The sequence below is a fragment of the Mercenaria mercenaria genome, chromosome 16 (assembly GCF_021730395.1).
Source record: "Mercenaria mercenaria strain notata chromosome 16, MADL_Memer_1, whole genome shotgun sequence".
Classification (NCBI taxonomy): domain Eukaryota; kingdom Metazoa; phylum Mollusca; class Bivalvia; order Venerida; family Veneridae; genus Mercenaria; species Mercenaria mercenaria.
The window spans coordinates 33,813,667-33,827,032 of record NC_069376.1 but is presented as its reverse complement, the minus strand read 5'-3'; the positions used below and the strand labels follow the sequence as shown (position 1 = coordinate 33,827,032).

At 34.6% G+C, this 13,366-nt stretch overlaps 1 protein-coding gene across 1 annotated transcript; it reads left to right on the top strand.

Moving 5' to 3' along the window:
* The first annotated feature begins 2,991 nt into the window (after window positions 1–2,991).
* Window positions 2,992–13,089, top strand: LOC128549293 (uncharacterized). The gene is made up of 6 exons (XM_053525860.1): window positions 2,992–3,079; window positions 9,098–9,291; window positions 10,088–10,232; window positions 11,128–11,352; window positions 11,637–11,773; window positions 13,000–13,089. The coding sequence occupies exons 1-6, from the start codon at window positions 2,992–2,994 to the stop codon at window positions 13,087–13,089; spliced, it is 879 nt and encodes a 292-aa protein (XP_053381835.1).
* Window positions 13,090–13,366: the final 277 nt, after the last annotated feature.

The following is a 13,366-nucleotide window of genomic DNA, read 5'->3' as shown; positions in this document are numbered from 1 at the left end:
ATTTTTATAAATAACATATCTCTTGAAAATATTTTCTTAGACATGCGAAAAGTATTTCATTTCAGCACTGTATTTTCTGAAATAATATTTTAGAAATAAAACCTGCACAGAAAAGATATTTTAACAGATTGCGAATCGGGACCTATAGGATGTTGCCGCATATTTATAGATTCGCCTACTGATAAACGGTAGTGATCGCCGCAAAATGATAAAGTTTCTCCATAATACACATCCACAACAGTGTCGAGGCACGGCGATGAAAAAATCAATAATCTATCGGCTTCCAATGGCCTTGCAATTCCTTAGTAGTTGCTATTTTCAAGCAGGATCATGAACACATTTTTTTTTCAGCGTATTGAAACTAGTTATTGGATTTCAGAATAGGTCACATGATCAAAACAAGTGTCGGTTTCAGAATCGATCACGTGATCAAATCAAGCGTCTTTATTATTCCAACGCTTAAGAAGATATTATAATTTATATTTATAAAGCAGTTTAGTTTTCTTCACATACTGTTGTTCATATAAAATGTGTAGATCTATTTAATCATATCTGGATCAAAAATATTGCAAAATGCAATATGAAAGTTATGTTTGGTAAATACTTTGGAACTTGTTTTCTGTGTGTTGTCAGTTTGGTCAGAAGCTCGACAAGAAAATTGAAAGACGGTTTGTTAAATCTGGGGGCATTGCCCCCAAAAATGCTTTTTGGTATTGATTATTTAACCGATGAAGAAAATTCTACTCTTTTCAAAGAAGTCCAGCGATTTATTAAATTAACTAGGCGCTTTGAAACGTCCAATAATCAAATGTTGTTTATGTACCTTATCATAATTGTAATTACTTAATCGCTGATCTCAATCAAAACAGTAAATTTCGGGAGTATACGAGGCACGAGAATCGAGGTTGATCAGGTTTCAAAATCTTCATTTGTTTTTTTTTCTTTCTTCAGCATTTTGTCATTTTTTATTGAAGTAGACATTTTTGTTTTGTATTTTTTTTTGTATCATCATTCTCTATATAACAAAAAATGTTTATACTAAATTCAAGATCCATCTGTTACCTTAATCTACTCTTGGGGAAGGGCCGTCGCTAATGTTAGGAAAACTTGTGGCCCAACCCTTTTGCTTCTGATTTCAATGTATACACTCACATGCTTTTCTAATTCTAATTAATGTATGTTAAAATAACACATGTGTTTATTTGTATTATAAACATGTATCGTTTGCAATAAAATATGTTTAAACTAACAATCACAATAGCTCATCCTGGCACTTATTGGCAGATGATTTAATAAGCTAATGAATTAGCTGCACACCTCTATACATTTACATGTACAAGAATTCATGAAAACTGATGACAAAAATAAGTCTGCATCTGTTTAGAATAACATGAATCAAATAAATTGAAAAAAAAATCACATTTTACTTTTGACATGCCTTGTGTATATCATAGACAATTAAAAGGCACTTACTGTAGCTTATACCATGCTATAAACATAAATCTACTGTCCAGAATTTCAAACTATACCAACCATTTTGCCGCCAAAACTAGTGCAGCTATTTTATTCACAAATCATGAAATTCAGTTTCTCTGGTGAATAGAAAGTGAATTAATGATACAATATTAAAAATATCAAGTCCTGCGGTGAATAAGAAGCGAATACTGAAGTCTGCGGTAAACAGAATGTTAAAAAAGAAGTTTGATCGCCAATTATTAACCGGATGCGGTGAATGAACAGCGAGCTGCTGCTGTGAATAGCTCCATTAACTTTCTATTAACTTTCTATTAACTTTTCATTCACCGGAGAAGGCTTGTTCTGTAAGGGTTTCTATGATACCAAATTGTCAGAAGCATACGTATTCCTGGCGAGATTGTATAAAAGTTTGCCCGTCGTCCAAATGATATAAGAACAAGATTTTAAAAAATCACTTCAGTTTCTGGTTTATGCTTTTTTACCCCTTGATGATTTAACAACGTTAAAACCAGTAGCAACTTGTTAAAATAGCCGTATATTGCAACATTCATTATTTCCACTGTTCAAAACACGTTACCAAAAGTTTTTTTTCTGTCTTTAGTCTTAAGAAAATATTACACGTTGACTAATGGGATCAAAAGCTATATTTTAAGGTACAACAATAATCCGTATTTTCACCTTTTTGTTAAAAATATCCGATAGATTTATATTACAAATATACACTTTTTGCTGTATTTTTGTTCAATGCATTTTGCCGCTTATGTATTTAACGTTGTTAAGCGGGTTGGAGCTTTTTTACACGCTATCGTTACGTCAGTTCCACTTTTTATAATTATATTACCCTGATAAACCCTTTCAGCGAAACGTCGGTTTATAAAATTTTAACAGTTGTTCGTGTTTGGTGGTACTTTTTTCTCTATAGCGTTTTGTAAACATTTGATTTATGTTGTTCATAGAAATGATTTAATCAGCTATAAGTAAAATATTCTCTCTTTTTTTTTTGTTCCATGGATTTAATATATATCGTTTACTGTTTATGTTCACTTTTGGTCATTTTTAATGTAAATGAAGTCATAAAGGATATTCAACATAGTTTCATATCACTACCAATATTTCTGTCCTTTCGTGACTTGTGTTTAAAGTTTAATGTATGGATAGATATCCAATTAAACACTATGGTTTATCATTTAATGACGTAATGTCGTGAGCAAGACTGAATTACCCTTGCAAATCTTGAATGTAGGGATAATACGCGTTTTTTTTGTGTGTATTAACGTCTGCAGAAGCCCGCGAGATTGTTTGTGACAGAGACCGAAGGTTACAATTCTGTTGTTCTTGGAAACGGTAAACATGTTTTAAATATCCATAACCAGGGCCCAGAAATCAGCAACACTACAAACAGCACATAATGGTTTTTTAACGATTTCTTATCTCTTTTTATTACAAACATGGCATTACCAATGATTTTTCATATTACTTATAAATTTGGTAAACAGAAGTACAATTTCAAGAATAATGACTTTACATTCGTGTTATTTTGAGTACGAACACACTTCGAGTAGGGATGAGTACAAACGTAGTGAAAAGCTTTCAAGCTATTTAGGTAAATTATTCGAGAAATTAGATTAAAACATACTGAATGATACTTGCTAAAATCATTTATATCATTTCTAAAAACAAACAATCGCACAAATTACACGTGATTCTTAAACATTCACGGTTACTTACAAAAACTGAATCGACGTTGACTTCTAAAAGGGGAGTAAACAGGGAGAGAAGCGAGTACGAGCGTTGTTTGAGGCAGTGCATTTGGCGTTGGTAACGGATACAGCAAAATATTCTATGGATTAAATTGCATCTTTTATGTTACTATTAGGTTATTTAACATTGTTCTGTACAATACGGAGATATATTTGGACGTACGAGTCAAAATATATCTCGTATTGTACAGTACAATGTTAAATAACCTTTTTATTCTATATCTATTTTATCTTTATCTTAGTTTAAATTGAAAATATTTCGTTGAATATTGTATTCCTGCCTTTTCTGTATTTTGCCATCTTGGTATGAGTGCAAATATATATTATACAGATCAATGTTAGGCCCTAAATAACCTTTTTATTCTATATTTATTTCACTTCATACGTTATATGCGTAATTCATTTATTGTTGTTTTTCTGCGTATCAGTATTAAATAAATTATATAGTACAACCTCCCTACAACAGCCATTTGGCGATTGGGGTGGTTATAATACTTGGCTGAGATATTATGCCCACAAACATTGTTAGCAAGTTTGGTGAAGATCCGATGAAGACTGAATTAGAGAGCCGACATGCTTTGAATGCCGACCACTTGCTCGCTGCCACGGGTGTTCACATAACACGCCGAGATATTATGCCCACAAACATTGCCAGCAAGTTTGGTGAAGATCGGACGATAACTGTTGGATTTAGAGAGCGGACAAGCCTAAATTTGCAGTTTTCCTGTACGGATTACCAGACCCCTAGCCACTGCCATTCAAAATTTTCTCAACCTGTGACAAAATAATAGATTTTTTTTCCAATCAATAAGATTTTTTTCCCAGTTATATCTGTATAGATCTAGATCTATATAATTTCTATTTTGGAAAATCCTGATTTCAAGATGATAATCAAACTCTGTACATAGAGCGCCTACTTCATCCGATTTACATTCGGAGTATTTTCATGCGTTTCGGGCTTTATCGTATGTTTAACATGGGACTGTTGAACCGTCCAAATACAGAAAATACAGGATTTTTTGTACGCACGTGCGTCCAAATACAGAAAATACAGGATATTTTGTACGCACGTGCGTCCAAATACCGTAATATATTGTACGGTCACGTGTTGCAAATGAACGTTCGTGACTGGATAGATAAAATAGATATAGAATAAAAGATATTTTTATGACAGAAACAAGACGCAGACACCAGGTTTCAACCTGCGCAGAAATACAGATACGTCCCTGGGAAAGCATTTCAAAAATAAATATCGGGTATTAACAGCACGTGAATTGCCTTGTTTGCACACGATTTACGATTTTCTCCCGTTAATAAATGGGCGGATCCAGTGAAAGAAGTTGTTTTTATGCAAGAAAAGTCTTAAATATTTAAAATAAGTACTGACAATAAAATAGGGTTAATATAACAGTAGCTTGATCTGGGATGCAGTATTCGGCTCGAGTGGATTTTGCCAGATTGGATCTCACGAGACGCACAAGCGCCGAGTGTGATCCGACCTTGCAAAATCCATAAGAGCCGAGTACAAAGTCCCAGATCTAACTACTGTTATAATGACCCTTTTATTATATGCCTTTACCATTTTGATTCTTGTTTTGTTCTTGAACGAAATATTCAATGTTTATCGATATTAAATGGAACTTAGTGAAGTTTTTATGTGCGCTATTTATAGAAATGTGTCGGATCATGCATATTAATGAAAACAGTCCGGCAGCATACAATACGGAAGGTACAATACGGAATTTAAAAGGTACAATACGGAATTTTTGTCTGTCTGTTCATATTTATTGTGAAATACAATTAAATTCCTGATAATGTGGCGCCTGGGTGTCAGAGTTTGTAAGCCTGCTACATAGATAAAATCCGTACCTAAAGAGAATGTAATCAAGTCTACAAGTTTGTTTGATCGGTTTTCACTGAAGTAAAACTGCACATTAATCAACCCCCTCTCCCCTCTCACCCCACCCCAATTCATCTTTGAGTGCATAACTTAATTTCATCATGTTAGATGCGTAACTGAGAATTTCGTATCCTAAATTTCGGTTATCGGGTTACACAATGTTATTGTTTATTTTTCGAAGAATAAAGGGTCACCTAAATTCATTTTTCACGGTCATTTCGCAAGTAGAAGCATATGTTTCTATATTTATATAGTGTGACAAATGCCCATCACTTAGAACGGAATATGAATAGAATTGCACTTAATATAGATGAGGAAACATTGTTTTGGTTTATTTCATACCATTCTCATCCATCAGATGTTCGTCAAAACCCGTGACGTTCATCCGGAGAACCACGGTAGACCTCTGGTATGCGAGAATGATTTCATACCAGTTTTTCATCATCGATGATATTTCTTTAAAAATAATAAAAGATACTCGGGCCTTAAACGTAATATCGTCAGTTTGCAATACCATAAAGCCTCGGACAGTTCTTTGTATTACTTGACTCAAGAATCTTGCTGGACAGTTACAAGTAGTCTAATTACTTGACCCATGAATACTGCTGCACAAGAACAATTGTTCAAATTTCTTGACCCACGTTATTCCTATACAAGAGTAAGTGTTCCAGTGTCCTTACCCACGAACACTGTAGCACAAGAACAGTTGTTCCCATTTCTTTACCCACGAATACTATACTGTTCCATTTTTTTAACCATGAATACTGCTGCATAAAAAATGTTCCCAATACTTTACCCCCGAATATTGCTGTTGTAGCTGCACAAGAACAACTCTAAGGATATGATATTTTCAACCTAGAGTTCCTTAAACGACAATCTTTATACAATAGATCCCGATCCAGCCAATTATTGTTTGAAAATCAGTTGGCTTCATTTTGGCCTTGGCTTCAAAAGTAATCAAAAGTAACCAAACTTATGTTTAAAACAATTATCTGTATTATGGTACAGTTTCTCATAGATAATCAGGTTAAATAACGTTAACGTTGTTGATATTCTATTTACATTGCTATTTGCTTTAACATCAAAGTTACGAAATAATCAATTGGGGCAAGTTTTTTTTAAGTGTAAGCATGCCTTTGAAAAACATGACACTGTACACTTCCGATAAATTTGCCGAACAGTTACAGGATCATGCGTAAAGACGAAAGTGAGCGGGTGGTTCAGGTCGTTGATTTCGAATCACTTGCCCCTCATAGCTGTATGTTCGATATCTTACTTGGGTGTAGAATTCTTCATGTGAGGAAGTCATCCAACTTGCTGAAGCCACAGTCATATACGGATATGTCCGTGCGTTAAGGTACGGTGCGGACAGGATTAGTCTGTGGGTGTATTACTACGGAGCACCGTCTTAGTACGGGAAAAATGGTGAGTAACAGGAAACAAACAAAACAATACAGGACGCGATTAAGTACGGATAGGTACGAGGCACTACGTTGAATTACGTTTTACTGCGCCTTGCAACTTGCCCAGCGCACGGACGGGTCTGCGGTTAACTACGTTGTACTATGCTTAAGTAAGAGCAGCCTCGTATAGCTACGTTAGGCTACGGCGAGGTACGTAACAGCACGGATAACTACGTTTAAGTACGTTTAAACGTTTAAGTACGTTTAACTACGGATGAATAAGTTTCAGCCAAGTTGGACTAAAGTCACGCTCAAATGTCTACGGTTCGCTTAAACTTTTGTGCAAGTTCAGAAGTTGGAGAAACTTGCAAGTTTGGAATAAGTTTTGAATACGTTTTGACCACGCTTTGGTACGGATTAATACGAATGACTACTCTGAGGTACGGCTCAGGTACGGATAACTACGTTTATCCTGTCACTTGCAGTATTTTCGACCCGATATCAGGGTGCCGTATATCTTTCTTGATATACCGTCAGTTGACACGTGACCAGTGATATACGGTCAGTTGATCATGTGACCTTATGACCGATATTGTTGTCATAAGAAATTTTGCATTGAAACCATCACCATTTTGATGGAAATGTCCGAACTAAGAAAATGAGTGGTCAAATAATGAGTTTTTATTCAAAAACGAAGAAGTTATTGCGATTTTGTCGGTGATTACGTCATTATATAAGTGACGTCATTACGAATATGACGTCATTGAAACGGTTGCCGCACACTTATTTTTGTAAAATAAATTGCCAAATATCGGAAAATGAAGTAATGACAAGATAAATAGAATAATAGGTTAGTTCCTAAGATGGAGAAAGTTTATCTGGCTCGGCTCCGGACGTTATCAGGTTCGCCTTCGGCTCACCCGATAACCTCCTCCACCTCGCCAGATAAACTTTCTCATCTACGGCACTAACCTATTATTCTCTATTTCTGTCCGTAACAAGACGTAGCTATCCGCGCCGTATGTGTGACTGGGGTAAAAGGGAAGGTCGGTGATTCTACCCACTCATGTCTGAAACAACGCACAGGCTATCTCCACCATCAAAAGCTGAAAAAGTCACCATATGACCAAGATTGTGTCGATGTGGTAATGAATCCCAGCAGTTGCATGGTGAGCTCGTTGGTTCTTGCGTTTTGTGTTTTCGTCGCTGATACAATTTTTCAAGTTAATATTTTAACGCAACTGTACAATGCGGTTACAATTATGGCTTTGATGTTTATAGAGAACTGTTAACATGTGCATGTTGTCTGGTGATAAAAACATTTACCATCTTAAATTAGCTCTACCTGAAATTAGGACAATCCAGATATCTATGTTCAAATGAAACACCAGGATTGTTTTGTTCTTTACTTTGGTATCGTTTACTTTGTTTTACCATACACGTGACTAAAACGTCAATCTGACTAAAGGATGAAAATTGTATCCGCACTTTGTTCTTTATAGTATATTTCTACATTAAAGTTATTTTACTTAATGAGAATTTCATAACGTTATGCAGCAAAAATAAAGAAAATAAAAAAATAAAAATAAGTAAAAAATGAAATAAAAGTGGAACTTTATGTCGCGTGCGTCTTTCTAACGTCATGAATATTGTACATTAAGTCTTGCATAGTCAATATCATATATTATCTTAATTACTTAAATATGGCAAATGAAAATAGTCATTTATTACCTGAAGTCATGCCCTTGTATAATTACGGGTATAAAGATCTGATATTCTGTCCATGGCAAATTATGAAATATAAAAGTCTGGTTTATCATTCAGTCTGGTGTCAACCGTATTGAAAGGGCCAGCCAATTTAGCTTATGAGACACAAATTACCTCCCAACTCCTACTACTATGCTAGGCGCCAGTCGGAAAGAAGTCGGTAACCGTTCATTTAACTAGCTCGCGGCTCACGAACCGGCCTTTTCGGAACGAGTCCTATAACAAACACCCCCGGACGGACGCTCCCCATGGGGCTCGAACCTTCGACCTCCCGATCCCGAGGCGGACGTCTTAAGCACTAAGCCATGGTGACCTTATCTTGTTGGAACCAACCAAATAGATGCCCAATTGCAGAAACACACGGTGTAGTCAATGCAGTTAGGTCATTGCATTGCACAATTATAACATATTAGCTTATTGTATACTATGCTACATTTTATGGTGCCTGATTTAGGACATTTCGTTATGTCGCGTCGGCGTGCACGCTGTTTATGTAATACATTTCATTTTGTCGTCATAGAGCGCGTGCGCCAACCCACCATAACGAAAATTTGAAAGTTACATGTGTTGTTTGGCGCGCACCTCAATGCGACATAACGACACAAAAAGCGCAACAGAATGAAACGCTTCATTTTGCTTAGTTTGTAGATAGTTTTGTTGTCTGTATAATTTATAGAAATTACTTTTAACTATAAATTGTAGATAATAATACAGATATACATGTGATTTAAATGTTTTTCTTTAGTGCTTATTCTTGAATTATATTTTTATGCAGTAAACCATATCTACAGAGGCCATTTTCGAAAGGAGGCAAAACAGAGAAGACATTATTATAACTTTGTCGTTGTTGTTACTGAGTTTGGCAACCCTTGTCTTGAGGCATGGACGACTAATAAACCCGCCTTCACGGTCTTTTGCATTCAGACAAGATTTCAACACACCGTTAAATGACATGGACCATCAGCTGAATTGTGGAGGAAGCTGGGTAACTTTTTTATCATTAGGGGAAACTTGCCTTTTAGAAACATTGAGGAATGATAATGATTTAAATTTGGTAATGACTACAATTAACTGAAACTTTATCGGAAACTCTTTGTTTAAAATTTAAAATTTTAGATTAAGACCAAAGTATTTAGCCCATATTATATTGAAATGAAATTTAGAGAAAAGTTTGTAGTTTGTAGCATCTTCTAGCGTATGGGGGTTTTAAATCCTGAATTTATCTCTGAAATGTCTTATGTTTATTTCTAAAGTTACTATAATTATGTTTTTTGTAAACGGTTTCGTTTAAAGAAAAAACTGGCAGGTACTTTAAATCGAGCTCTCTCGTTAATCAGTTGAAATTACTTGTCATGTTACAATTACTGGCTATTCCCAACTCCCTAACTGCAACTGTAACTTTGATACAAGATATTGAAGCTTCTTCCAAAATCGCTTGATGTATAAGAATATATACATCGTACAATTGAATGAAATAAACCATTGTGATCCTAACATCTTATATAATCTGTTAAAATGGTTGCCTTAAAACCGAACCAATCTTGTTTATAACCATGTTATGTTCTAAGCAGTATCATGAGTAAGTAAATGAAGCGTATTTCTATATTGCATTTAGTCAGATTTATCAACCCTTAACAACTCAAAGCAATTTCACTTCTATTGCTCGGACAAAAGCTATGATTGGTCAATTACCATACAGTGAGAGTAATTACATTAGTGTGCCTATCATACCTTGGATTCTTCAGCTGCACTGGGGTATTTCAAATATTATTTTGTTTCAGAATCAATGGGGTGTAAACAATGGTCATTGTGGTGTTTGCGGAGATCCATACCAAGGTCCACGTGAAAACGAGGCTGGTGGAAAATATGCGACAGGGACCATTGTACGTCATTACAAGGAAAGTCAACAAATAAATGTTGAAATTGGTACGTTTGCTTTGCCTAGAAATGATGCTAATTTACGTAAAGCTTAAATAACAAACTTACTGATATTAAACTAATTTGTAATTCATGTCATACCGGTAATTAAATCAATTTAACAGTAGTTAGTATGCAACCCCTCATGGACATTTCATCGGCGATATTAGTTACCCGACAAACTGTGTTGCCCCCAGTTCAATTAATAGTTGTATGTACAAATATGACATATAATTACATATTAATGAACTCAATAACAGTACTGAAAATCATTCCCCTCCAATCGTACCCAACGGACATAAACTGTCACAATATAACATTATGATCATAATGTTATATACCATATAGAACATGAATAACGTTTCAATGAATAATAGTTTAATTTGTTGTAAGCGACTTGGTTGTCGTCTGAGCATGCACAAAAGCACAAAAGCATTCGTACATAATCATTATAAATATAAATACAACATTATGCATTTTATTCGTAGAATTTTTACGGTTTAACTCATCTTACTGAGTTAACTCTCATTAACAATTAAACACATGTACAACATGACTATAATACCATGAAAACTACATTCATTTTTTGATATATACTGAAACAATTTTAAGTGATTTCTACATAATCAACGTATAACTGTCGCGCCTCGAAATCCGTTCAGTGTGTAATTTTTATTTACAAAATGGAACACGCATATTTTAAGTATTAAAACATAAATCGAAAATTGTCTACTTGCATTGACAATCGAGTGACCGAGCGCTGAAATTAACTAACCACTTCGCATTGCGAAATAAATTGTGTTTACCAGAGCACGAAATATAATAATACATATGATACGCTAATACATCTTTAATTTTTGTAAATTATAGCTTCAAAATATAGTAACTGTATCCTCTTTTAAAGAAATAACTGAAGCAAATGGTGGCTGGTCAGAATTTCGACTTTGTCCAAATAACGATGTACACAAAGTCGTTACACAGCAATGTTTAGACCGGTATCTTTTACCGACACCTAGCGGAGAAACCCGAATAGAGCATCAGGGTATTGTGGGAATAATGAGAACACCCCTTGTTCTTCCACCCGGTCTAACCTGTACCCAGTGTGTATTTCAATGGAAATCGAACACCGGTAGGTAGATTGACCTTGTATTGAACTGCCTGAAATTATTGTCGGTGGTTTCAAATTAAATGATAAGTACCAATTTTATAACGTAATTCCATATTTTGTAGTGCTGTTTAATTAGGATCAACAAGGGACAAGACATTATATTTATAGAACTTTTTCTTAGAAATGGTGAAAATATAAATATTTGTCAAATCTATGACAAAATCACACACGTGATAATCACACCTCTCTTATCTTTCTTTAAAGTGTCATAGCTGTTATAACGCGATTAAAACACTTAATTGCAGCACATGATAGCAACTGCGACCCCGTGACTCATGAATGTTGCATGGGATGTGGACCACAAGAGCAATTCTACGGCTGCGCCGATATTTCGATCGGGCACATCTCAAACACAGGATCTAGCTTTGAATACTTGACTGATGTATTCATTGTCATTCTAACAAAGTTTTTATTTTAATGTTGTTTTTATTTTCGTTATTACTAATTGTTATTACGAATATAAAGCCAAAACTAAAGACAATCTGCGTAAGATGAGTTGGAAACATCTGTTTCAGTTCTTACCTATGTAGCATTTTCTTTGACGACATGGTTGATCTGATAAAAGTTGTGACATTGATATCTATGAAAAATACTTGTAATCTGCGAAGTCACAGCTGTATGTTTTTTTCCAAAAATAATGGAATGCTAAGCCCTTTCATGTAAATATGTAAATTATAGCTTTTTTATTTTGTCAAGAATCAGGTGCGAATGTGCAGATGTCTTCTTCTTTTATCTGTTAAGAATCTTAATCAAAAGTGTAAAATGATTAGTTTGATCTTGTAAACGAATGTATCGAACAATGTTTATTTATCTTGCAAAGAATGGTAATCGAATATGCAGGACAAATGTTTTTATCTTGTAAAGAATCGTGTGCGAATGTGTAGAATAATGTTTTTTTTATCTTTAAAAAAAATCGTATGCAAATATGCAGAAATTTATGCAAAAAAAAATCTTGTGAAGAAATGTGTACAAATGTGCAGTAAAATGCCTTTTTATCTTGTAAATGATGGTATGCAAATGTGAAGAATAATGTTTTTATTTCGAAACGAATTGTACGCAAATGCGTATAATAATGCTATTCTTAAAAAGGATTGTATGCGAATTTGTATAATAAACAAAAGCTGTTGTTCTTATGTTCATAATATGAGCAAACTTCACCTTAAAAAAGGAACTTTTTAGCCAAAATCCGGAGTCCAGTTCCTTAACTCCTGCTGATGTGCAAACAGAAGCCGGCCCATGTCTCTTCTAGGTTACATTGCAAAACATCAGTGTCTGGCATATTTTCAGGCTTCTATTTTATGTTCTCGACAAATGTTATGCACACAAAAGATGATTAAAAACTCTAGAGTGATGGTAATGTAAAGTATATATATAAAGGAATTACGCTGACCCTTTAATTTATTGCATGACAAGAGGTAATCATATCAACACAGGACTTGGTACTAAAGACAGACATATTGTTACTAACTTAAATTTGATATTTGAATACATCTGTAAATTGATTTTTTCTTGTTGTTTTTGTATTTGTCTTATCTATTTACCTTGTTCGATTAAAACCGAAATTTACCAAATATTTTAGCAAACTAATACTTATGGTATCTTTTGTAGACATCTGATTTCCTCATTATCGATACATATAATTTTATTAAAGCCAAAATGAATCGTGCTAGTATTGTATTGAGAATAAATGCAAAGTAAATGTTATTGTCCATTGTTCACGCGCCAGTGTGGCTGTTAGTTAACCTATAACCTGCTAAATTTCTGAAATGGACTGGTCCATCATTCAGTTTGGGTAATATAATTTATTACTCGAAGGAATATTCACTGAACATTCACTGACTGAATAACAAACAGTGTGGACTATGATCAACCTGCACTGATATGCCTGTACGCAAAGGCAGAATCACTTGCCGCCAGCAGGCTAAATGTTTAAAACTGAATCACTTGCCACTGGCCGCTGTAGGTTTTGAAGCTT

Coding starts and splice junctions, on each gene's coding strand:
- LOC128549293 (XM_053525860.1), top strand. CDS start 2,992: ATGACTTTACATTCGTGTTATTTTGAGTACGAACACACTTCGAGTAGG. Junction 3,080..9,097: donor AAAGCTTTCAAGCTATTTAG/GTAAATTATTCG, acceptor CCATATCTACAG/AGGCCATTTTCGAAAGGAGG. Junction 9,292..10,087: donor TGAATTGTGGAGGAAGCTGG/GTAACTTTTTTA, acceptor ATTTTGTTTCAG/AATCAATGGGGTGTAAACAA.